This window comes from Quercus robur, chromosome 12 (genome assembly GCF_932294415.1).
Source record: "Quercus robur chromosome 12, dhQueRobu3.1, whole genome shotgun sequence".
Classification (NCBI taxonomy): Eukaryota; Viridiplantae; Streptophyta; class Magnoliopsida; order Fagales; family Fagaceae; genus Quercus; species Quercus robur.
In genome coordinates, this window is record NC_065545.1 from 27634692 (window position 1) to 27661218 (window position 26527).

The 26527-nt window shown below is 37.1% G+C and overlaps 2 protein-coding genes across 2 annotated transcripts in view; both read right to left on the reverse strand.

Annotated features, from left to right (window-relative positions):
* Nucleotides 1-2384: 2384 nt before the first annotated feature.
* On the reverse strand, nucleotides 2385-3340 carry LOC126709973 (pathogenesis-related protein R major form-like). Its single transcript, XM_050410356.1, has one exon. It carries the CDS (start codon nucleotides 3269-3271, stop codon nucleotides 2537-2539), a length of 735 nt encoding a protein of 244 aa, XP_050266313.1. The 5' UTR covers nucleotides 3272-3340; the 3' UTR covers nucleotides 2385-2536.
* The window catches only part of LOC126709974 (pathogenesis-related protein R major form-like), a 42810-nt gene continuing 18667 nt past the window's right edge, over nucleotides 2385-26527 (reverse strand). Inside the window, exon 2 of the mRNA XM_050410357.1 lies at nucleotides 2385-2414. The gene's annotated coding sequence lies outside the window, so the exon portion shown is untranslated. The remainder of the gene's footprint in view (nucleotides 2415-26527) is intronic.

The window sequence follows — 26527 nt, forward strand, 5'->3', positions numbered from 1 at the left end:
AACTCAGTCTCTCAGAGCAACGCCACTTGAGCCTCAAGCCAACAGACGGAGATCGAATTGGTCACAACTCACTCATCGGAGATCGGATCGGTCACTCACTCACCCCTCTGCATTGTCGTCACTCATCGCTAACCCTCATCGGAGGACGGAGATCGGCAGATCGCTCGTCGCGACGTCGCCTCGTCACTGCCTCAGCAGCCTCAGCCTTCAGGCCTCCCTACTCGATTGCTCCAGTGCTCCCTCCCTTAAGGTATTTCATTTTCTCTCTCTCAGTCTCTCAATCTCTCTCTCTCTATCTAAACTGAAATGAATTAAACTCTCTCTCTCTCTCTCTCTCTCTCTCTCTCTCTCTTTATTCTTTAATAAGACTAACTCTCTCTCTCTTTTGATTGGCCAAGCTTTAGCTTTATTAATGTTTTGTCATTTTGACTGTTTTTGACTTTTTGAATTTTGCTTTTTTTAGTTTATCTTATCCGTTGGTGTTGGTGTTGGTGTGTGTAGTGTGTTGGTGTTGGTGTTGGTGTATGTAGTGTGTTGGTGTTGGTGAGCTATTAATTGTCTTTTAGTGTAATGTGTGATTGTAAAATTTTATGATTGGCAGGTGGCATCACTCATCAGGCATGAGGCGTGTTTGTTTGTTGAGTGGGGTGGGGGTAGATGGGCCACATGGGGGGCCGAGCTGCACATTACACTGCTTTAGTGCTTTAATTATTGTGCATTTGTGCTACACATGGGATGTGTTACATGTGTAATGTGCACATCAGTGGCTCTTTTAGTGTAATGTGCATATGAGGCTAAACAATATAACAAATTAAAGTAATATAATTAAGACAAATAAATTAAAGCAATATAATTTATTGTTAGGCTAAACAACAATAATTAAAGCAGTATAATTAACCAATACATTATAAAAGGCAAACAAATTTAATTATGTTAAGCTAAACAATAATTAATAATTTTATAATTAATAAAACAACAATATAACAAATTATAGTTTGTAAAAGACAAACAAATTAATGAAACAACTAAATAACAATAATTAATAATTTTATTAATATTTCAAATGAACTTATAGTTTATTATTTATTCTTTTGTTAGAATTATGAACAAATATTTGATAAGAAAACCACGTGCCAAAAAAAAAAATTTCTTAGGGAAAATTTTTAGGAATATCCTGGAAAAAATTTCTGAAGTCCCCACTGAGTGAAATGTAATATAAGCATCTATATAATAATGTAGGACTTGGAGAGTTGTGACTTTCACTATACAAGTATCTTATGTATGGAATATATGTATTTTCTCCTTTTATTGTGCAGATTCCACAATCGTGTGAAATTGTAAATATGCATATATGATGCATGAGATAATAATTGACTTGCACGAGATTTTTCGCTACACATTTTGATATGAAAATTAAACAAGGAAGGCAGAACAATTTGTATGTCTACATGTGGTACATTCATGGGTATGATCATGATAATTAAATTTTATATGAAGCTTGTCGTCATTTTCGAGGATAGAATTGCCTCTCCCTTTCAACACTGTCCTCTTCAAGACGGAATAACAATCTTAATTCATTGCAACAAAACAATTGACCATGAAAGTAAGTCTCCTTTGATAGGACGGGTCCTTACACTTTTTGATAATAATTCAAAAGGTGTGGTGAAAAATCGGCACCTAAGAATATTCGTCCTAACTTTATCTTTAGGCCTTGCCATGAGCAATTGATTTCTTTATTTACTGGTCAATCACGATGGCACAAAATAATGGCCAATCATGATGGGCCCACTAAAGAGTAACGCAATGAGGGCAGGGGCATTTGAGAGAGATTCTGAAGTAGGTATTGCAATAGTCGACTTGAATGTAAATATGTAATACTGTAATTGCACGTGCGAGGACAATTTTTACTTGTAATTTCAAAATAACAGAGGAAAAGTGTCTTTTTTTTTTTTTTTTTTTCACGAGAGATTGATACTTGAGACGGTTGGTTTCATTTCAAAATTTTTAGCATCAACCAAAAATGATGTGAGTGCGATATTTTTAAATTTACTATAATTTTTTATTTTTTTTTAATTTTTCACATACTTCAAGTTATACATGCGAGAGCAACCTTAAGTAAATACAAGAAAATTTTGCAAAATAGCATAGAGGCGTGTACACACAGCGCGCGCGCACACGTATAAGCTCACCCGTGGAAAGTTAGCATCTAAATAACTGCAAGTCTGAGAAATCAAGTAAACAAAATGCTCATCCAAATTATCCAATTCCATCCCAAAAAATATATGCAAAATGTTCCTTCTTTTTATTACATCTTCAAAGCATTTGTATAACACACATTAATGACTTTGATTGGTTGATCTAACTGGGGAAAGATAAAACACATATAGATAAAACACATCTTTATTTTAATTAAGGTTTTGGTTATACAGCTGAGCAGAAACAAAACAAAGAGAAAAGGAAATAGTAATACATACTGATCGAGGCCTTATTTTTATCAACCTCTCAAAGCCTCAAAAACCCAAAAAAGACTCTTTAATTACTCGTCACTCATACTTCCTACCATCTCTAGAGGGAAACGAGGTGACCCTACTGGGCAAAACACAACCCTATAATTAGTCCCACCAGGGCATGTGAATGTGCTTGTAGGATCATCCTGAGGGTAACTATAAGCATCTCTGCACCTATCCTTGAAGAACCTTGAGAAATTGGTGGGTCCACAGCTACCATACCCATTAGTACAACAATACTCATTGGTCTTGAAAACTGTACATGGGTTATTGCACCCACCTGGGGTCTTCAACTCATTGGGACACTGTCCATTAATATCAGCTGTGCACCTAATTCCACGACACCCACCACTAGTTGGGCTGAAGTCCATTGGAATATTGAACCCATCAACTAGGGAAATGTCAATGAAATCCTTGTTACCAAATTGGTTAAGTGCATATTCAGCTAAGGTGTTAGGAGGGACACCCCAGCCTTTACACTCTAGGACACCACCACAATCCCCAGTTTGGCAATGGCCACGACCGCTACCATCAAAGTTACAATTTGTCCTACCCCAAATACGTGCCATGGCAGTGCCAGCGGCCACATTGAGGGTCCAACTTTGGCCGCGGTCTAGGCGGCGACCACCACCTGGGCTTGCTGCTGCCCAAACAGTGTAAGGGCACTCATTGCGGATTTGAAAGATGGCTGCATGAGAGGAAATGAAGAAGAGAGTGAAGAGGAGGAATTGTATGGACAACTGGAGATTGGCCAAGGGCCTCATTTTTTTTTTAAATCTATGTAGCTGAATGGCTTTGTATTAAGCCTGTGCTTGGTTCATTTGGCACAATATTGGTGGGTTTATATAGAGGAGGGGCGGCTAGATTTTGGATTGATGTACATTATTGTAAGTGGTGTACACTTTTTTAAAGGTAGATCGAGGCTGCTACCTGCCTACTTCTTAATGTGGATGAGGTCAAAAATATTAAAGTTATTGCTGACAAGACAAGATAACATAAAGAACAGTTTATCCTGTACAGTGGCCTCCCAATTTGACATTAGTCATCAATTTTGTAAATATTTTTTCTAGCGTTGTTCAGGTGATCACATGTTGTGCCGGTTACAGTATTCACTTGGGATGAGTTGTATATGCCATATGTGCAAAATGAAAAATCAAACTGAAAGATTAAACTTATCCGATCATGAAAAATTAAACTGAAAGATTGTGTTAAGCTAAATTTTGAATCCACAAATAAAACCCAACAAGCATTTCTCGTGCCATGATTTGAATAGAAGGCTTTCAAAGGACAAATGTATTTAACCATGCACCATTAATTATGTCGGTAAGTCTTTCATCAAATCTTTAGAGACAAATAGGCAAGCTAATACAAGCAGATCCCTGTAAAATGTCATATAATTTCATAATTTTTAATTGTTACTGAAATCATTGAATTTGGCTCATGGGTGCCACATGTACCCACTTTCTCATCTAGATGCCAATTTTTAATGATGTCGGTATAAGGCACGAGCTAAAAAGAGCCACTTTCCGGTCCAACCACGAGCTAAAAAGAGCCACTTTCCAAATTTTCTTGCCATTAAAATTATCTTCCTCACTAAATTTTCTAAAAAAAAAAAAAAAACAAAATTCCTATATTCACGAAATTTCCACAATAAATTCTAAGTTGTAAGTTGATACTAGTTCTAATTTGAAACCACCATTTATATTATTTTTTTACCCACCACTTAAAATCCTAAATGACAAAATTTGTTATGAAAGAATATTAATATATCTTTTTGGGGGCAAAAATTAATATATCTTTTTGAAAAAAATATTTTTTTGGAGATCTAGGAAAAAGAATAGGTTTACATTTTTTTTTTTCTACTTTTAAGAAGTCTCCAAGAATTGAGTAGAGATAATACAACTTTAAATACATGAATCGTACAAATATATGTATCAGTAATCACAATAAATAATTCAGATAGGAAAATTCTAAAAATACTATAATTTTTAGTTTAAAGCCTTTACAAATTGATGTGACAATTGTTAGATAAATATTATGGAGTGAATAAGAAATTGACTCCTAATATGTCCACTTAAACATAATATTGAAGTGGTGAGAATCCTTGAGTCCTACATAGGAAATGATAGAGAATATGAGTTTTTGGTTGAATATTGGGTTGGGCCTTAGGCATGTGTGGACTGGGTCAACTTATTCAATTAATAATATATTTTATTATTTTATTTTTTGAGTCAATAAGTTTGTATATAGTAGTTATTTCTAAAACAATGTATTTGTTCAGTAACGTATATTTTCATAGTCATAGTACCTCATTCATGAAAAACTACTTTATTGAGAAACTCTCCAAAGAGAAAATATTTTGTGCATTCATTTGAGTCAAAAAAAGAGAAAGAGACATAGAATAGTTCGTAGAACACGAACCTTGTATGCTTCTTCTCCGTGCTGTAGATCATTTTATCCTAGGAGGCAGACGTTCATAAGTCTCAAAGCAAAGGGGCGAAACTGCTTTAAGAAGATTGTATCAAATACAAGACTTGATCTGAATCATTTATCCTTTACGCATTTGGTTTGTGAGTTTTTAATTATTTGCAGATTTCTTTTTATATATACAGTATCTATTTATTATTTTTGTCTATCACATCTATTTATGTTGCTTATATTTAGATCTATATATTGTCTTTTTTTTTCTTTATTACAAAAATAAATTGTTGAAATATATCCAACAATCTTAAAGTAAATTTTAAGATTTTTCTATAATTTAGTTTTATGATTTACGGTGAAAGGAATTTTGTGTTTTTTGAAAAACTTGTGTGCCAACTAATAATCGACGATTTGATTCACTCTGGACAAAAAACTAGATAAAAAAATGAGTTTGTGTTTATCGTTTAGCGTGAATATCTACTTGTTTATATTATAAAATTAATTTGTGATTTTCAAAACTTGATTACGTGTTTGACTGTGCTGATGATATTGAATTTTCAACACTATCCATCTTCTTTATATTATATTATAGGCTAAGAGTACATTTTAGTTCTTAGAGCATCCACATCAGTGGGTGGAAACTCTTGTATAATAGAAAAAACTACCATTTTTACACATTCTGAAGCAAAATTGCTCTACATCAGTGCTTCCAAAGTCTTGTATAATCATGTATATTTTTCCACGAGCTACAGTAACATAAAAAATCAAAAATCAAAATCAAAAATCAACCACAAACATAAAAAATCAACCACAAAATCAACAACAAAATCAACCACTGGAACAAAATCGTTTGATCGGTGATCGGTGATTGTGGATCGTGGATTGGAGAGGCGATTTGGATCGGTGATGTGAATCGGTGTTGATGGAGATCGGTGATGGGTTGACGGAGATCGGTGTTGATGGAGATCGGTTTTAATGGAGATCGGCGTTGATGGAGATCGGCGTTGATGGAGATCGGTGATGGGTTGACGGAGATCGGTGAGATCGGTTTTAATGGAGATCGGCGTTGATGGAGATCGGTGATGGGTTGACGGAGATCGGTGAGATCGGTGTTGATGGAGATCGGTTTTAATGGAGATCGGCGTTGATGGAGATCGGTGATGGGTTGACGGAGATCGGTGAGATCGGTGTTGATGGATATCGGCGTTGATGGAGATCGGTTTTGGCCGTGAAAGAAAGAAGAGGAAGAAAAGAAAGAGGAAACGGCAGAGATAAAGAAAAAGAAAGAAAGAAGAAAGAAAAGCTCTGGTGCCTCTGGGATTTGACCGTGAGAGAAAGAAGAAGAAAGAATAGGAAGAAAAGAGAGAGGAAGCGGCAGAGATAAAAGAAAAAGAAACAAGGAAGAAAGAAAAGGATATATTGGAAAAAGAAACGGTAGGTAAAATAATATTAAAAAAAGAATATAAAAATATTATTTATATAAAATATAGTGTATAATAGATGAACTGATGTGAGTGTTTTGTAAAATTGGATGTGTAAAATAGAAAAGGTAGCTTTTTTGGTGTAAAATAGATGATAAATTTACACGAGCTGATGTGAATGCTCTTATATTTTTAGGTTATTCTCATTTTAGTTCTTATATTTTATTTTTATCGCTTTTAGTTCCTATCTTGAAAAACGCTTCCCGTTTTGGTCCTTGTCGTTACATCAGAAATGAAAAAAGTTGATGTGGCAAATGGCAGAATAAATAATACTAAATTAATGTCCACGTGGCCTAAACTAATAATAAAAAATGTCACGTCAGCATTTAAATTAAAAAAATTAATTTATTAATTTTAACTAAATAAAAAAAATTAAAAACTAAAAATCATAGAAATTGAGATATAAGTGTGTCTTGAACAAGAACAACAAGAACACAAACTCAGATCCAAGAACACAAACCCAGAAATTTAAAAAAAAAAAAAAAAAAAAAAAAAACCAGAACACAATTCCAGATACAAGAAAGAAAGAAAAAAACACCCACACACACACTTTCTTTCCTTCGCTCAAACTCACTCAAAAAAACAACACCCAGATCTCAAATGTAACAACACCAACAACGCCTCTCTCTCTCTCTCTCTCTCTCTCTCTCTCTCTCTCTCTCAAAAATGTCATTCTAACAACAGCAACAGAAGCCAAGAACCCAAATCCAATCCAAAAGCCACAAAGCAAAACACAAGATCTCCCTCCATATCAACCCACCTAGCAATGGTGAAGCTGAAGCAAAAAATCCTGGGGATCACATCGTAAGGAGATCGAAGGGTTAAGGAATTGGATAAAGAGCTGAAAAGGCTTGACGATTATGCCAAACACAAACCGGAAAAGGTTTGAGAATGGGTCGCGAGACTTGTCGAATGAGGAGGAGATAGTCGGGGCGGAAAGAGAAGAAGACGAAGAGGAGATAGCGCTTGGGTCGGCCTTTGGAGTGGTGATTGGGTGGTGTTTGGGTCAGCGTTTGGGTGGAGATGGGGTTGGAATTGGGGTTGTGTTTGGGTGGATGAATGAAATTGGGGTGTGCTCACCGTGGGTCTGGGTTTGCCGCTGTGGGTCTGGAATTTGCTCGCCGTGGGTTTGCTGCCATGGGTTTGGGTTTTGCTCATTATGGGTCTGTTTTTTTTTTTTTGGTGGTGGGTTTTGCTCACAGTCATGCTCTTCAGCGGTGGTGGTGTCGGCAATGGTTTGTGGTCGGGGTTTGTGTTCACAGTGGTTGCTGGGTATGTGGTGTGGGTTGGTTTCAAGTTCGATGGTCATGGTGTGGGTCACGATGGGTCAGAGTGTGGTTCATGGTTGTAGTCGAGGTGTGGGTCAGAGTGTGGTTCATTGTTGTGGTGAGGTATGGGTCACAATGGTAGTGGTTGAGGTGTGGGTCATGATGGTTGTGGGTTATGTCGTTTTGGTGGTGTTGGGTGGGTTCAAGTTCGATGGGTCATGGTTGATTGTAGTACCGGTTCTAGGGGTTGGGTTTGACGATGCTGTTAAATTTACACTAATGATTAGATTTGTGTACTTAGTTAGTTGTGGTGGTTGTTGTAGATCTTGCCTCTAGATCTAGATTTCGTTTCTTGTTTTTAGGTTGTATTTCTGTAATTTGGCACTCTCAGATTCAAGTAATGGAATTTGCTTTTTTTTATTTATTTTTTTTTTATTTTTTTAATTTCTAGGTTTATGTTCTTGGATCTGAGTTTGTGTTTATGTTTTTCTCGTTCAAAACACACTTAGATCTCAATTCCTATTATTTTTAGTTTTTAATTCTGTTTTTAATTTTTTTATTTAGTTAAAATTAATAAATTAATTTTTTTTTAATTTAAATGTTGACGTGGCATTTTTTATTATTAATTTAGGCCACGTGGACATTAATTTAGTATTATTTATTCTGCCGTTTGCCACGTCAGCTTTTTCCGTTTCTGATGTAATGGCAGAGACCAAAACGAGAAGCGTTTTTCAGGATAGAGACTAAAAGCGGTAAAAATAAAATGTAGGGACTAAAATGAGAATAGCCTGAAAATGTAGGAACTAAAATGTGCTTTTCGCCTATATTATATTAGGGCATTTTGTTTCTTTTGAATTTGTGTATTACCGGGCATTGTTTAAATTTTTTTGTTTAGTGTGTTCGTATTGTGCTTGCAATTCGGTTTTAGATTAAAAAAAAAAAAAATTAGTTGGCTTGACTTTCTATTTTGCACAGTAACATTTGAAAGTTAATATTTATATTTATTTTTTAAACTTGGCTGGTTTTGAAGATTCAATTTGTTTGAATTTTTTTGAACACAAATGTCAAACAAAATTGTTGTGAATCTTGTTGTGGATCAAACTAGCATGAACCTTTCTGCTGTGATTTCTAAAGTGAACTTAGTAGGAGGAAATACCAAGGAATGTTGGATAGACATTGGGGCTACTCGCTATGTATGATCAGAAAAGAAAATGTTTTCTACATATAATCTTGTGAGTAAAGGAGAAAAAAATTTCATGGGTAATTCTTCAACCTCTAAGATTGAAGGAAATGGAATGGTTGTTCTAAAGATGATTACAAGCAAGTATCTTACTTTGAAGGATGTATTACATGTGCTAGACATTCAAAAGAACCTTGCATTTGGCTCATTGTTGAGCAAGAACAGTTTCAAGTTGGTTTTTGAGTTTGATAAATTTTCACTCTTTGAGAGTGGAATGTATGTAGGCAAAGGATATTTGAGCAATGACTTGTTTAAGATGAATGTTATGACTGTTTTTCCTATTATTGATAATAATAATAGTACATCTTCAATTTATATGCTTGAGTTATCTAATGTTTGGCATGGTAAATTGGGCCATGTTAATTATTATACTTTAGATAGATTGATAAATTTAAATTTATTGCCTAAATTTAAAATTGATTTTAATCATAAGTGTGAAATTTGTGTGGAAGCTAAGATGGCTAGAGCATCTTTTAAATCAGTTGAAAGAAGCACTAAACCTCTAGAATTAATACATAGTGATGTATGTGACATGAAAGTTGTACAAACTAGAGGTGGTAAGAAATATTTCATCACTTTCATAGATGATTGCACTAGATACTGCTACATGTACTTGTTAAGGAGCAAAGATGAGGCAATTGAGGCATTCATTCAATATAAGAATGAGGTTAAGAATCAACTCAACAAAAAGATTAAGGTTCTAAGAAGTGATAGAGGTAGGGAATATGAATCACTATTTGATGAATTCTGTTTACAGCATGGTATTGTTCATCAAACCACAACACCTTATTCATCTCAACAAAATGGAGTTGCTCAAAGGAAAAATAGAACCTTGAAGGATATGATGAATGTGATGTTGTAAAGTTTCGGTTTACCACAGAACTTATGGGGGAAAGCTATTCTTTCCACCAATTATATTCTTGATAAATTGCCTAGAAAGAAAACCAAGAAGACGCCATATGAATTATGAAAAAGGTAAAATGGCTTCCTATCAATTCTTAAAGGTGTGGGGGTGTCTGGCAAAGGTGGCTGTCCCTCCTCCTAAAAGGATAAAGATAGGATCAAAATCAGTGGATTGTGTTTTCATTGGTTATGCTTATAATAGCAGTGCATATTGGTTTCTAATTTATAAATCTAACATTCCTGACATGAATGCGAATACTATTATTGAATAAAGAATGTTGTATTTTTTGAAGAAATATTTCCTCACAAATCCACACAAGAATCAAGTTCTGATAAGAGAAACTTTGAGTCTACATCTAGTATCTCTCATGATTAAGAGTTGATGGAAGAGAGGAATGAGGTTGAACCTAGACGTAATAAGAGGGCTAAAATGTCAAAATCGTTTGGTCCGAATTTTCTAACTTATATGTTAGAAGATGAACCTTAAAGCTTCAAGGAAGCCATTTCTACACCTAAGGTGCCTTTCTAGAAAGAAGCTATCAATAGTGAGATTGAATTCATCTTACAAAATCATACATGGGAACAAGTGGATCTTCCACCAGGTTGTAAATCTCTAGGATATAAATGGATATTCAAGAGGAAATTGAAAGTTGATGGATCTATTGACAAGTACAAGGCAAGATTTGTTGTAAAGGTTTACAAACAAAAGGAAGGCGTGGATTATTTTGACACATATTCACCTATTACAAGAATAACATCCATTCGAATGTTGATGGCTATTGCAGTGTTGCATAACCTAGAAATACATCAAATGAATGTAAAAACTGCATCCTTAAATGATGAATTAAATGAGGAGATTTATATGGAACAACCTAAGGGATTCATTGTCCCTGGTTAAGAAAAGAAAGTGTGTAGGTTTGTTAAATCTCTTATGGATTTAAGCAAGCTCCAAAATAATGGCATGAGAAATTTGACAATGCAATGATGTCAAATGGGTTTAGAATCAATGAGTGTAACAAATGTGTGTATATTAAAGATACCACAAATGGCTATGTCATTTTGTGTCTCTATGTTGATGATATGCTCATTATAGGTAGCAATAATGATATCATTAAAGCTACCAAGAGAATGTTGACTAGTAAGTTCGACATGAAAGATTTAGATGTTGTAGATATGATACTGGGAATGAAGATTTCTAGAAAATTTGATGGACTTGTCTTATCTCAATCACATTATGTTAAGAAAGTTCTTGAGAAATTTAAGAAATATGATGATAGTCCAATGAGAACACCTATAGATGTAAATTTACACCTAACTAAGAATAAAGGGTACGGAATATCTCAATTAGAGTATTCGAGAATAATAGGTAGTCTTATGTATCTAATGAACTGTACAAGACTGAACATAGCGTATTCTGTCAGTAAGTTGAGCAGATACACTAGTAATCAAAGGGAATCCCATTGGAAGGCATTAGTTAGGGTTTTGAGGTATTTGAAATACACCCTAAACTATGAGTTGCACTACACTCGATATCCAGTTGTACTAGAAGGGTATAGTGATGCTAATTCGATATCTGACACAAAAGACACCAAATCCACGAGTGGATATGTCTTTACACTTGGTGGTGCAGCGGTATCTTGGAAATCTTCTAAACAAACATGCATTGCTAGGTCCACAATGGAATTAGAATTTATCGCATTAGTCAAAGTAGTAGAAGAAGCAGAGTGGCTTCGTCATTTCTTGGAGGATATACCAATATGGATGAAACTTGTGCGCTCTATCTGTATACATTGTGATAGCAAATTAGCTATTGGTAGGGCACAGAATCATATGTACAACAGTAAATCTCAACATATACATCGAAGACATAATACCATGAGGCAGTTGCTCTCTAATGGAATTATTTCCATTGACTTCATAAAGTCGAAAGAGAATATAGCAGATTCGTTAACCAAATTTGAGTAGAGAGCAAGTAAATTGCTCATCGAGGGGAATGGGGTTAAAGCCTATGACATAAAAGTCTCCAAGATGGCAACCCAACCTAGTTGACTGGAGATTCCAAGATCTAGGTTCAAAGGGACAATCGAATTGTAGAAACTAGTTTTATCACTACGGAGATAACATCTCCCATCCGTTCCTATGATGAAATAGTGATGCTTGTAAGCGATGTTTAAGGTAAGTTTTGCCTTTAATGATTCTTATATTTTGGAAAACCAAGTAAGGTATAGCAGGATACTCTTAATAAGAGTCACCTATATGAGTGTGAAGTGGATTGCCTCCATGAGGGTTTTAAGGCTGAATTCTCTAAAGCACTTCATGAATTTACTAGGATATGTTCAAGGTTGAAATGAACACAACTATAAGCATAAAATATGTTCGAAAATGAGCTGTGTGAATTCTATTATCTTGGTATACACAAACGGTTGACAATTCAAAAATATCGTGTTCACTGATTAACAAGTATATCCGATGGTCTTTCACAAAGGAAGGTTCAAAGCCAAAAGCCACCTCTCCCAATATAGTAACTTTTCTTCTACTCTCTCTATGTCTACATTCACATTTGCATTGTGTTTTATCAATTTCCATTCATGTGGGGGATTGTTAGATAAATATTATGGAGTGAATAAGAAATAGATTCCTAATTTGTCCACTTAAACATGATATTGAAGTAGTAAGAATCCTTGAGTCCCACAGAGGAAATGGTAGAGAATATGAATTTTGGGTTGGATATTGGGTTGGGCCTTAGGAATGTGTGGACTAGGCCAACTTATCCAATTAATAATAATATTTTAGGCCACGTTTGGTAGACTGTAATGATAATTACATAGGAATATGAATAGATATTACAAGGAATACAAGATGCTATAATGTAATAATTATCTATATTCAGTTGTTTGGTAACCCTATAGTAATAGAACCTTGAATTTGTATTCTACATGTTTGGTATAACATCTTAAAACGGTGTAATGAAAGCTTTTTAAATCAAATTGCCTAAATTCCCTTATTATAATAAATACATTTTTTATCAATCTTGAATGGAGACCTAATGATTTTTTTTTTTTTTGATTTAATAATAAAGTGTTACTTTCATATCATTTCATTAAAATTAACTTGTCTTCTTCTCTCTTGAATGGAGATCAAAAGATTTGAGGAATAATTCTTGGATCTCTTTCTCGATCGTTTTCTTTCTGGGAACCTTTTAGTTTTACGAGGAACACGAACAAAAAAATAAGACAAATAATGGTATTTATGTACAGTACATGTGCGCAAGCAAAACGGTCCGAGTAAAACCGGATCGGACAAGGCCCCGGGTTCATAGCCGAGGAATTAGGACGCGGTTTCTTTCATCCGCGTTAAAGTTGAAAAGCGATGGACGGTGGGGATGAGCACATGTTTAGATTGTGGGAGCCACAAGCCACAAGCGCAGGAAATGTTGTAATCGACAACTGATTGTGGGAGCCACATGTTGCCCATGTGGGTCGCGTATGGTAATCACCCTAAAAATATATTGAACACTCTACCTTAAAGATTAGAATAATTTTGGTTAAGCAAAAAATAAGAGTAATACTATATTTCAATATTTTTATAATAATTTCACAATAAATCATTAGCAGTAAGTTGTTATTAATTTTAATTTGGATAATTCTCTAAAAATAATTATGGCCTTCCAAACATAATTTTTAACCTCTTAAACAAAAAAGAAACTGCCTTAAATAACAACAATAAAATTAGCCAATAACAACAAAAATAATTCAAACAACAAGAAGTGAAAAATTATTCAACATAAAGCCTGTTAAAAAATAAATAAATAAATAAATAAAGATTTCTAATTATTCAAGTTTGTTACTTGTTCAAACCATTACTTAAAAATAATCTATAATTTCATTTTTCCTTAAAAAATGGTATTAAAAGATAACATTGTGACTACTCTTAAAAAATTCCAAAAGTCGCTATTGTTGAGTTTTCCAAAAAAAAAAACTATGGAGGACTTTAATCCAATTTTTAGTTCCCCACCCCCCCCCCCCCAAAAAAAAAAAAAAAACTATGGAGGATTTTAATCCAATTTTGAGTTTACCTGGGACTAGGAGTATTTTAGTTTTGTAAATATGAAAATTATTGTGTGGGTAGAATTGATTACGATTACTCAAATAAAAATTTAATTAGGGAGGGTTTGAAAGAATTTTTTGCAATGATGGATACTCAATCTTGCTTGTCCAAAAAACACCACAGGAGATTTTTTTTTTTTTTTTTTTAAATAAAAAGCTTACTCTAACTTAATTTAAGTGTGTTTTTGTGTGAAACTCTTTTTTAAAAACTTGAATCTTGGCTCTTTCCCTACAAGAACTCGTACTTGTACTTAAAAATTATTATTTTCATCATTTTAAAATAATAATGTTCTGTTAAAAAAAATTTCTATAATTTGTTGCTTGTTAACTTTTCGTGAGATGGATTTTCTTAGAACAAGACAGCAAGGCTGCAAAGGAGGGAATCTTCATACGGAAATGGGCTTGAGAGCAGATTGGGGTTTTCATTTTTGGGCGAGGATGAAAAAATTATAGAAATAGGAATAAAGAGGGCACTCATAAAGCCCATCTCCGAAGCAGGCCGGCCTAAAACCTTGATGAGCTACAAAAGCTCTAAACTCTAAAGCAGTCGTCAGACTCATTACCAAAGCCCGCAACCTAATGAATTGTCATCCTTTAATTTTTTAGAAAACTAACGCAATATCCGTGCTGTACATGGATTAAACAAAAAATCATAACGTAAGTTTTTTTTTTTTTTTTTTTTTGAGGGTGATCATAACGTAAGTTAATGAAAATAGTTTAGTAATATAACTAAGAATAAAAATACCTATATAAAAAAAACTAAGATTAAAAATAAAATACATACGAAAAATAATAAAAATGATTAAAATTTTTAAATTAAATGGTTGTATAAAATATCGTGTAAGACAAAATATTTATCAAAATGAAAAATTATAATATAATTATTATTCAAATTTAAATTTAAATAAAATATTGAAACTTCCACTAAATACTTTAAGTAATTAAGTTTTAAGATAAATAATCGTTTCATTTTTTTTTAAGTCGGTACTAGAGCTTCACTTAGAGTTGTTAATGATTTTAATATACTTATAGTACATTACTATAACACCCATGACACAAGAAAGAGTGTTAGATGTATCTACGCTAGTTATACCCCAAAGCAACTAGTATAATTACTGTAGGGACACAAAATTTGCCACCCCCCCCCCCCCCCCCCCGGAGGATCTCACCTTGGAATTCTACTTTAGTAATTCACACAGCTTAAATACAAATAAACAACAAGGAATTAACACTCTACAATGGGAAACACAAGCAGCGGAATTCTTTGGCCATTCATGTAGTGATTACAATTACAGATATTAACATAGGAAACTTTTTCGTTCCTGTGACCACATCCTTAGTGTTACTCTCTCTTTCTTTCTATTTTTCTCTCCCTAGGTAGATTTTTCTGATCCCCTTTTACTTTACCTCTCCTCTCCCTTTTATAACTTCAATCCTTGCTCCTATCACCATATCTATCTTGTTGCCTACCAGAGCCTCAGGAATATTTTTCTCAACTTTATCGGATTCCTCCCCTCCCTTATCCTGGAACTCTGACTTTTGGGGGTTGCTGCCACTGTTCAGGCTATCTAACTTGCACTTAATGTGGCAGGGGTGAGGTAAGAACCTCATCACTAATGCGGAGGTAAAGATCTTTAACCTTCTTGTATGTACCTGAACCTTCCCATGGTTCCAAGAATTTTCTGGTAATCACACGTGGTCAAGGTTTTAAAAACCGGTACGGAAAAAGAACCGAAAAAGGAGCTAATTATCGGTTTTCTGGTTGGACCGGGGTTCGACCGATGGTCGAACTGATGACGTCATAAATAATTTAATTAAAATATTAAAGTAATTTTTATTTAAATTTTAAAATTTAATATTCTTAATTAAGAAAATATAAAAATAATAAATAAAAAGTGTTTTTTTCCATACCACCTTTCTTTTCTTGTCAGTAATAGTTCACAAAGAATAAACTATTTAGCATTTAAGCTTCATCTTTTAGTTTGTACAAACAATAGTATAACTTTAACTATTTAATTATTCAAGAAAATTTAAATTAAAAATTAAAAAAAAAAAAAAAACCCCAAAGTCAGATGACTTGACAAGTCACTGACTTATTACTCCTTTATAAATCCACTTTCCCACTCCACCTCTCCTAGCCACACATTTACTCTTTCTTTAATTTTTTTTTTCCTCTAATACACGATATACACCTCATAAATCTAGCACTCCACTGCGTACACTCCCCACTTTACTTACCATCAAAAGACTATTTTTTCAGTCTTCTATCCTCCACAAAATCCATATCTCCCTCTCTCTCTCTCTCTCTCTCTCTCTCAGGAAGTTAGATCTATTGCTTATCTCTACAATATCATCATCTGTTCCTCTCTTCCTCACTGAAGATCTATAGATACCACTCCAAGATGCTAATTTCAATGCCAAGCATGAACATTCAGTCATTTTGTCTCTCTCAAGCATAGCCAATCTTAAGAAAAAAGACTTTATTGCAAAAAAATGTCCTCACCATCAGCAAATCTAAGAAAAAAGAAGATTTTTACTGCAAAAAAAGCTACATTGCAGATCTGTTTCAGCAATATTGCAAAATCGGTTCAACCTTTCTAGTTTTCGGTTCTCAGGTTGAACCGACCGGTTTGCACTATTTACCGGTTTTAAAGCTATTTTTGGTTTTTTGCTATAATCGAACTAGCCAGTTCCTAATTGAACGGGTCGAACCGGTCGGTCTGGTCCAGTTTTTAAAACCATGCACGTGGTCATAGCCAATCTTAAGAAAAAAGACTTTATTGCAAAAAAATGTCCTCATCATCAGCAGATCTAAGAAAAAAGAAGATTTTTACTGCAAAAAAAGCTCCATTGCAGATCTATTTCAACAATATTGCAAAACCGGTTCAACCTTTCTGGTTTTCGTTCTTAGGTTGAACCGATCGGTTTGCACTATTTACCGGTTTTAAAGTTATTTTCGGTTTTTTGCTATAACCGGACCAGATTGAAGGCTGGTTCCTAATTGAACGGGTCGAACCGGCCAGTCTGGTCCGATTTTTAAAACCATGCACGTGGTCCACCCACAACCCATACCTTGGGTAAAGTGGCACTTTACCATCTCCACAGGAACTAATCTTTTGCATCACTCATTTTTTCCGTGATACTTGGGTGATCCAGCTATTCTCTTTTTGTGGCCCAATTTTTTCCATGATACACAGGCCAAGCCCAATCCTTTCTCGTGGCCCATTTCATTTTTGGGCTTTAATATGAACGGGGATCTTTCCACTCCCCACATTAACCCCCCACGATCTCCAGGTCATTATTACTGAAGTGGGGATCATGGTTCAAAAAAAATAAAACAGACCAATCATTAGCTGGCATTTATGAATAGTGGCAGCGTTAGGTAATTAATGCCATGGACATGCAAGAGTTCCCCGCCCCACGATCATTGGCAGGCGTCATTAAATGGACAGTTAGAAAAGGACTTCGGAAAACAGAAAAATGTGCAAGAAAAGGAAGGTTTATGTCCGTCCTTTCCCCTCCCCTCTCCCTCTACTCTCCCTTGGGCCTCTTCTTCACCAACCCACTGCCACAAATTCTCAGAAAAGAAAAATATCTCTACTCTGCGTTTCTCTTCGGTGACCTTCAGTGCATTCCTGCTTTCTCTTTGTGTTTGTAAGTCCATCTCCTTTAATCTTTTAAGAACTTTGCTTCGTCTCACATACTCTTTTCCTAGTTTTCTCTTTTTGTTCCTTCCCTTGTTATAGAAAATTCCTTCTTTTTATTTATTTATTTTTTAAAATGGGGAAATTCAAACCTATGGTTGATACTCCTGAGAGTCTTAGAAGGGAGTACAACTTCCTCAAGGATGTTGAGGTTGAGTATTGCCCGGAATCCAAGGCAATACTATCATGGGGAGAGGGCAAAGTGGTGATTCCACTTGTTGCCATTGTAGAGGGGGGAGTGAGGATCCCTATGAGTGATTTGCTTACCAACTTTCTCCGCCACTTCAAGATTTGTCCCGACCAATGTACCCCCAATGTGTTTGGATAGTCAATAGTGTAGATACCCTGAACCAAATGCTCGGGTTGAAGCTTACCGAGCACGACATCAACTACATTTATAGCTTTTAGGACTCTAAAACCTCTGGGTACTATTTTAAAATTTGGCACGGGGAAGTGAGACTTATTTCTGGCCTACCGGACTCAGACAAAGAGACCGAGGGGGACTACTTAATCGTCTCGAGGAACTGGTACCCTAGCAGAATCCACTGCCCCACTAGCGCGTGTAAAGCAGGTGGGTTAGCCTAATAGGATCCCCCCCTTTTTTCTATTTTCTACCGCCTCGAACTAGACTTTTCCCAAGTATCTATACTTATTTCATATGTCTAACCTTTGCTTGTTTCTTTTTCAAAGGATCACGCTTTCAAGAAGGAAAGGCAGCTAATCAACTCTACAGATCTGAATAGGTTGCTAAGATCCCCGATCTACCCCCACACTGATGGTCAATTGTGTGTGGCCTACCTTATTCTTGGATACACTTCCGTGTACCGTAGTTTCCAAGCTACTGGAAAAACTATCACTCCAAGGCATCCCCTACTTCCTTACATAGACATTTGGTACAAGGGGTATATTCTATCCCTTTCCGAGCGTGTTCGCCGAGAAGAAGGGAGGTATCACAGTAACTCCCCTTCTCCTTTCACTCACGAGGATTTAGGAGTGACCACTACCTTTCCTATCCCGGTTGAACACCCTCGCCGCCAATGGAAAAAGAAGACAAGCCATGTTCCAGCTCGTAGCCCCTCTCCACCCTGAGTAGAGCTCAACGTTCAAACTGCCATTCCGTTGGATGATTCTTTTACCAAGATGTTGATTCAAAGGAGTGGGGTCACACTTGCACAGCTCCTGGCTACTCCAATTATCCTAAGGACTCAGACTCCTCCAGCCACTGCCCCCACTGCCAATGTTCTCAAAACTACCTAAGCTACTCCAATTGCCGCAGTAGCAGCAACTCCTACCCGTGAAACTAGGACTGGAAGGAAACGCCCCTCGAGAGCAGGCCAAACTTCAATTGCTCTTAACTCAGAAAACTCCCCCCCCCCCTCCACGACCTTGGGGATGCTCGTGTCAATGTTGCGAGGGCTCCTGCCTATACACACTCCTTCTCAGTGGATGGAGTTCCCCTTCTTGCGACTGACAGGGTCAGACCATGGAGGGAAGGTTACGGGGGGAAGGATGCCGAGAGTGTTAGCAAGACTGTCCTGTTGCCCAAGGATATAAAGCATTGGGCTAAATGGGATTATAACTCCCTCATTCTAAATGTGAAAAGAGAAGCCATCATGGTAATGAACTTTTGCCCCTCTTTGATTTTTTACTTTTCTCCACAAGTAGATACTAACTTTATTATATGCTAGGGGTATCAATACTCCATGGTGATTGAGGAGAGTTACCAGGCTGCCAAGGCCAAGGCTGAGGAATTGTGCAATGATAATGGGGATCTTCTCAAGAATATCTCAGATGTCATGAACAAAGTCTTAGAATCAGAGAGGCTATGATCTAAGGCGGAAGAGAACACCAAGACCATCATAGAAAGAGTAGAGACGCTGGAGAAGAAGCTGCAGGAAGCCAAGAAGATGCTGGCAGACAAAGATGCTGAGCTGAAAGGCTATAAAGTAGTTGATGATGCTAAGCTCCAGGAAGCCTACTACCAAGGTTAGTATGACTGTATTGCTACTGTTAAACCCGAGGTTCAGTAGAAGCTTTCAACCTACTTCTCTAAAGGATGGACTGCTGCCCTGGACAAGTTGCAAGTAAAGGCTTCCTCTTCCCTTAGGGTTGAGAGCAATATACCAATCCCCAAGGAGTTGGTCATCATTCCAAATCCTGAGATCCAAGCAATCATTAATGACGAATCTCCCGTCTGTGAGGTTGAAGGAGCTGGACCTGTTGCATCTCTAGGAAAGGGAACTATCTCTGCGGCTTTATCTTCAATCGAGGAACCTCCGCCTCCTTAATTTTTTCTTTTTTTTTAGTCTTTTTATGTGTCAAGACAATTCTACAATTTTGCCCAGTTTTGGGGGTTTTTGTTTTAATACTTAGCATTTGAAATATGTGCTTGATAATACTTATGCTTCTCTTTCATTCATCCGTGTTATACATTTGCATTTCTCGAGTTTATTTAAACATCTAATGGCTATTTTCCATAATTTCTTCCCATAGAGGGAATGTTATTGCTCTTCATTCACATTTGCAATTTGCTAAATTGTGATAATATTTGATAATTGATTAATAAACCAAATGACAAATTTTTCCAACCACTTACTTGGAATGTTTACCTTAAGACATTATTTTCACTTGAGGTTTACGAAAGTTTAGTCTAAGGTAACACCAAGGCTTCACAACGCGGGATTTACATCCAATAAAGCTTTAATTCTGTTGTGTTAGTGACCTTGAGGCTAGGTTAAGGCAGGGAACTTAGCTTAAAATTTACCTAAGGTAAAGACATGGTCTAGCACCGCAGAGTTTTCATTGAAGGAAGTTTTAATTTTGTTTTCTGTTAGTGACCTTGAAGTTTAACTAAGGCAGAAAACTCAACTTAAAACCTACCCAAGGCAAAGACAGGGTCTAGTACTGCAGGGTTTGTTTCTATAGAAGTTTTAATTTTGCTTTTTGTTAGTGGCCCTGAAGTCTAACTAAGACAGAAAACTCAGTTTAAAATCCACCTGAGGTAAAGACAGGGTCTAGTACCGCGGGGTTTATATTGAAGGAAGTTTTTATTTTGTTTTCTGTTAGTAACCTTGAAGCCTAACTAAGGCAAAAAACTCAGTTTAAAACTTAACCAAGGCAAAAACAGGGTCTAGTATTGCAGGGTTTGTTTCTATGGAAGTTTTAATTTTGCTTTTTGTTAGTGACCCTAGAGTCTAACTAAGGCATAAAACTCAGTTTAAAACCCACTCGAGGCAAAGACAGGGTCTAGTACCATAGGATTGTTTCTATGGAAGTTTTAATTTTGCTTTCTGTTAGTGACCCTAGAGTCTAACTAAGGCAGAAAATTCAGTTTAAAACCCATTTGAGGCAAAGACAGGGTCTAGTGCCGTAGGGTTTGTTTTTGCGCTATTAAATTTTCCAACCGTGCCTTTGTAGGACTTGTTACTATTTACTGAACTTTGACAAAATTGCATTATGATTCATACACACCTTGCATTATAATCAAAAGTAATACTTCTTCTAATTAAAAACATTCCATGGCCTTGCCATAGGTCTTTCATCCAAATCTTCTAGCCGATAAGCACCAACCCCAGCAATGGATATGATCCTATAAGGCCCTTCCCAAGTCGGGCCTAGCTTTCCCGTAGCTAAATCTCGGGTATTTCCCAAAACTTTCCTCAACACCAATCTGCTGGAATGAATTCCCTATTTTTGATTCCTTTATTGTCACCTCGATAGATTTTCTATTGATAGTTAGCCAACCTTACCAATGCCACATCTAGGCTTTCTTCTATTAGATCCAGATGCTTGCAGAGTAATTGATCATTTTCTTTCACTTGAAACACATTAGTCCAAGAAGTAGGGAGCCCAATTTCCACAGGTATTACTACTTCTGCTCCATATGTCATCGAGAAAGGAGTTTCTCCTGTGGAGTGTCGTGGGGTGGTCTAATACACCCATAGCACACTCAGAAGCTCTTCTATCCATCGACCCTTAGAGTCATCTAGCCTTTTCTTCAGACCATTTACTATGGATTTGTTGGTCACTTTTGCTTGATCATTGCTCTATGGATAAGAAGGAGTAGAATACCTATTGATAATCCCCAATTCTGAGCAATAGCACTGAAAGGTTTTGTTATCAAATTGCAATCCATTATTTGATATAAGGACCCTTGGCACACCAAACCGCGTCACAGTATTCTTCTAACGAACCTCTTCACGTCAGTATCCCTGATATTGGCAAGTGGGTCTACTTCCACCCACTCGGTGAAATAATCAGTTCCAACCAGGAGCCATCTTCTACTTCTCGTAGCCTTTGGAAAAGTTCCCTCTATGTCTAGCCCCCACTAGACAAAAGGCCATGGACTGGATATAGGGTTAAGAGGACCCCCAAGCTAATGAATGCTTGGTGCAAACCTTTGACATTGATCGCATTTTTTGGAGTACTCCACTGATTGTCTCTGCATATTTGACCACCAATACCCCGGAGTAAGGGCTCCATGAGCCAGTGATTGACCTCCCGTGTGACTTCCGCATATTCCTTCATGCAACTTATCCAGAAGTATTTCAACTGCCTTGGGATGCATGCATAGCAGGTAGGGCCCTAAATACGATCTCTTATATAACTTCCCTTCCTCGGATACCCAATACCGTGGAGACCTACATCTAATCCACTCAGACTTTCTTTCTTATCCTCGGGCAAAATCCCATTTTAGAGATAAGCTATTATTGGATCCATCCAGCTTACAGACGAATGTATGCTCAACACTATGTTCTTGTCAGAAGGAGTTAGGCTGGAGAAAGGTAAAATTTCAACTGTCACCATCCTCAGAAGGGGATCTTCCACTGAAGAAGCTAGAGTAGCCAGAGAGTCTACATGACTGTTATTACGCCTTGAGATATGCAATATCTCTAGTCTCTTGAACTGACATTTTAGCTTCTCGACCTCCCTCAAGTAGCTCATCATTCTTTGGTCCTTAGCTTTGAACTTGCCTATGATCTGACTAACAACTAACGACGAATCACAGTACAACTTCACCCAGGTTGCCCCTACTTGCCTAGACATTTTGAGCCCCATAAGGAGAGCTTCATACTCTGCCTCAGTGTTGGATGCAGGAAAACCCAGTTTGAATGAATTTTCCAGTCTGATTCCTTCCAGAGAAATAAGTATAATTCCAACTCCTGCTCCTTTGTAGTTCGACGCTCCATCCATATATACCTGCCATATGTCTTCCCGAGGTCCCACTGTCCCGCTTCCCTCTATTTGCAAAACTTTGAGTTGCTTAGGTGTGAATTCCGCAATGAAGTTTGCTAAGACTTGCCCTTTGATAGAGGTTTGAGGCCTATACTAAATATTAAAAGCTCCCAAAGAAGCCCCCCACCTAGCTATCCTCCCCACGAAATCTGACCTTCTGAGCAATGTTTGTCAGGGGTGCTCAATCAGCACAATTATCGTAAAGGTCTAAAAATAGTGGGATAATCTCCATGCAGCATGAATTACTGCCAGCACAGCTTTTTCTAAAGGGAGATACCGCGTTTTTGCTTCCACAAGAGTCTTAATGACATAAAAGATTGGCTTTTGCACTCCCTGATCCAATCTCAACAGAACAACACTCATTGCATGATTAGTCACAGCCAAATACATATATAACGTTTCTTCGGGCACTGGCCTTGACAAAATGGGAGCCCGGTCTAGGTACAACTTTAGCTCCTCAAATACCTGCTGGCACTCATCCATCCACTGAAAGCCTTTCCATTTCTTCAACAACTGAAAAAAAGGGTTGACATCTATCTACTAACCACGAAATGAACCAATTAAGAGCCGCGGTCATCCTAGTAAGTCATTGGACCTCTTTAGGGCTCCAAGGTGATTTTAGACTCTACAAGCTACAATATGATCCGGATTAACTTCTATACCCCGATGGGTCACCAACTAGTCTAGAAATTTACCCGAGCTGACCCCAAAGGCACACTTTGAGGCATTCAATTTCAAGCGGTGCTTCCGCAATGTCTCAAAGGTTTCCGTGAGATCAGTGAGGTGATTCCCCACGGCCTTACTCTTTACTACTATGTCATCAATGTATGCTTCCATATTCCTGCCCAATTACTCTTTAAACATTTTGGTTACCATTCTCTAATAGGTAGATCCTACATTCTTCAACCCAAATGGCTTGACCTTATAATGGAAATTACCAATAGGGTTTATAAAAGAAGTTTTCTCCTAGTCCTTAGGGGCCAGAGCTATCTGGTGGTATCCTTGGAAAGCGTTAAGAAAACTCATCCTAGTATGCCTAAATGTTGCATCAACAAGTTGGTCCATCTTTGGCACTGGAAAAGGATCTTTAGGATATGCCTTGTTTAGGTTTGTGAAGTCTACACATGCTCTCCACTTACTATTCTTTTTCTTTACTACCACCATATTAGCTAGCCACTTAGGATAATAAACCTCCTTGATTGCCCTAGTCTCTTTAAGTTTTTCCACTTCTTCCCTTACTGCTTTAACATGTATATTTGAGGACTTCCGATGTTTTTGTTTCTTTGGTGGACAATGAGGGTCAACATTAAGTCGATGACAAATAAAGTCCGGATCCACCCCAGGTGCTTCATATGGACTCCATGCAAACACATCTAAATTGTTTATTAAAAACAAGATTAATTCAACTTTTTCCAACATAGGAAGATTAGCTCCTACCTGGAAATATTTATTCTCGAGGTCAGTATGTATCTTCTCTAGTTGCTCACAGGTATCCTCGGGTAGGGTCTGTAGCTACTACAAGGGCTTTGTTGACCCAAACTCTGCCTCCTGCTTATGCCCCACAGCAGCTATCTAGCATTTCCGAGCCATACATTGGTCTCCGCGTACTTCCACAATGCCCTGCTCAGTTGGAAATTTCACTTTTTGATGGAATGGATCCAAGGACGCCTGAGGATTGCTGTATATGGGGAGTATGAATGCACCACTATAAAGTGGACAATCTCCTCTCGTCCTTCCACCTCCACGGAAGGGCCACCTGCCTCGCTAGCATAACAATGCTCCCATCAAAGGCCACCAAGGGACTATCACACTTTGTCAAATCCTTAGGAGTAAGTCACAATCCCTCATATAGGTTTGGGTACATTGTCTCTACCCCACTTCCCTGATCTAACATAACTCTTTTAACATCAAAGCCTCGAATCTGTAGCATAACTACTAGGGCATCTTTATGGGGCTGAATAGTATCCCTAAGGTCTTTCCCTGTGAAGTCAATACTTTCATCCTCCCATTGACTCTTTTTTGTGTATGGGTCCTTCCAATTCTATGTCAGAAGCTGAGTTCACAGTCAGCACCCTGAGTGGTGTTCTCATAGTCTCCACCCATTTCCAAGTTGCATGTATTACCCCTATGAACCATCGAATTGGTGTCGAAGTTCCTACGGTGGTTCCCCCTTTTAAGTCCCGCGGGCGTGAATCTTCCCGAACTAGGAATTGTGCCAGATAACTTGCTTTCTCAAGCTAACACAAGTGGTCTTTCAGAGTTCGGCAATCCTTAGTTGTATGTCCGTGATATCGATGGTATGAATAGTTTAGGTTCTAATTTCTTTTGGTGACATCCCCACTCATCTTGTTTGGCCAACGAAAATATGGCTCAATCTTTATCTTTTCCACAATTCTGTAGACGGGCTCTTTATACAATGAGCTAACCATTTCCGTCCTTTGCTTCTGAGCTTAGGGGAAAAAATCCCTCCAAGGTCGAGAGGCCTAATCTGCTTTAACCTCTTTCTTTTCTTCTATTGGTACTTTTGCTTTAGCCTTATCTTGCAACTTATAATCTTCCAATCTCTTGTACTCCTCTACCCGTTCCATCAATTTGCTCATATCCATGACTGGCTTTAAGGCTAGTGAAGCCCTTAAGTCAGAATTGATGGGAAGGCCTACCTTAAAGGTACTTGCAGCGATTCCTCCATTATCTCCCCTAATCTCATTATACAATTCTCAATAACGATCTGAATAAGCTTTAAGGGTTTCACCTTCCTCATTACTAACGAGAGGAGTGAATGTTGATACCGTATTTTGTTTGCCTTCGATTTACGTGCCGGACCCTGAAAAACCCAAAAATATCATTTTCTCTCCATGGGGTCACAAGAACATATATAATGGTGTGGCGCAACCTGTTTGGACACCGAAGTGCTCAAAGTGTCTTTTTCAGCCAAAATGACAAAAATGCTCTTAGTCAACCCTGGGTTGACCGAAGGTCAAAATTCTCACAAAACAACATTTTTCATGGTTTTATATCAAACTTGAGCCCCTCGGAGATTTTTAGCAACTTTGACCATGTTTGACCTGGAGTTGACTCCTGATGGGCCCCAGAAACTGTAATCTTGATCCGATCATCAAAATAGGTTGAAACTAATGCCATTGCGAAAATAATAAAATTCTTATTCCAATGACTATTCATGGGTTGAAATCAGAGTTAAAACAGTTGAGATATTGAGAAAACCGTAAAAAGCGCGTTAGCACGCTTCCCAAGGTCATAACTTTTGATCCAACTGTTTAATTTTATTTTAGTTTTTTGAAAACTAGACATCCAGAACTTTCCAAGGACACTAAGATCACCTCAATCCTAGTCCGAGAAGACCTCCAAATGTGTGTCCAAATTCAAAATTGAAAAAATGCATTAGGATGAAATTGCTAACGCCAGCCAGGCCCCAAAAAACATGTTAGAGCCTATAAAAGGCTCATGGTAGCTTAGATTGAAAGGGAGACATTTTGGGAGCTGTTTGGGCATCTTTCTAGGCATTTTTTTTTTCTCTCTTTTCTCACCATATTTCTCTCCCAAAAAACACAAAAATACATCAAAACTTCTTGATTCTTCTCTCTTCTCCAAAAATACAAGATAGTGTTCATACCTTTCATCCTCTTCTCCTTGGTTCTATACCT

Excerpts from the sequence above, each read along its gene's own strand:
- LOC126709973 (XM_050410356.1), bottom strand. The coding sequence starts at position 3,271 with ATGAGGCCCTTGGCCAATCTCCAGTTGTCCATACAATTCCTCCTCTTC.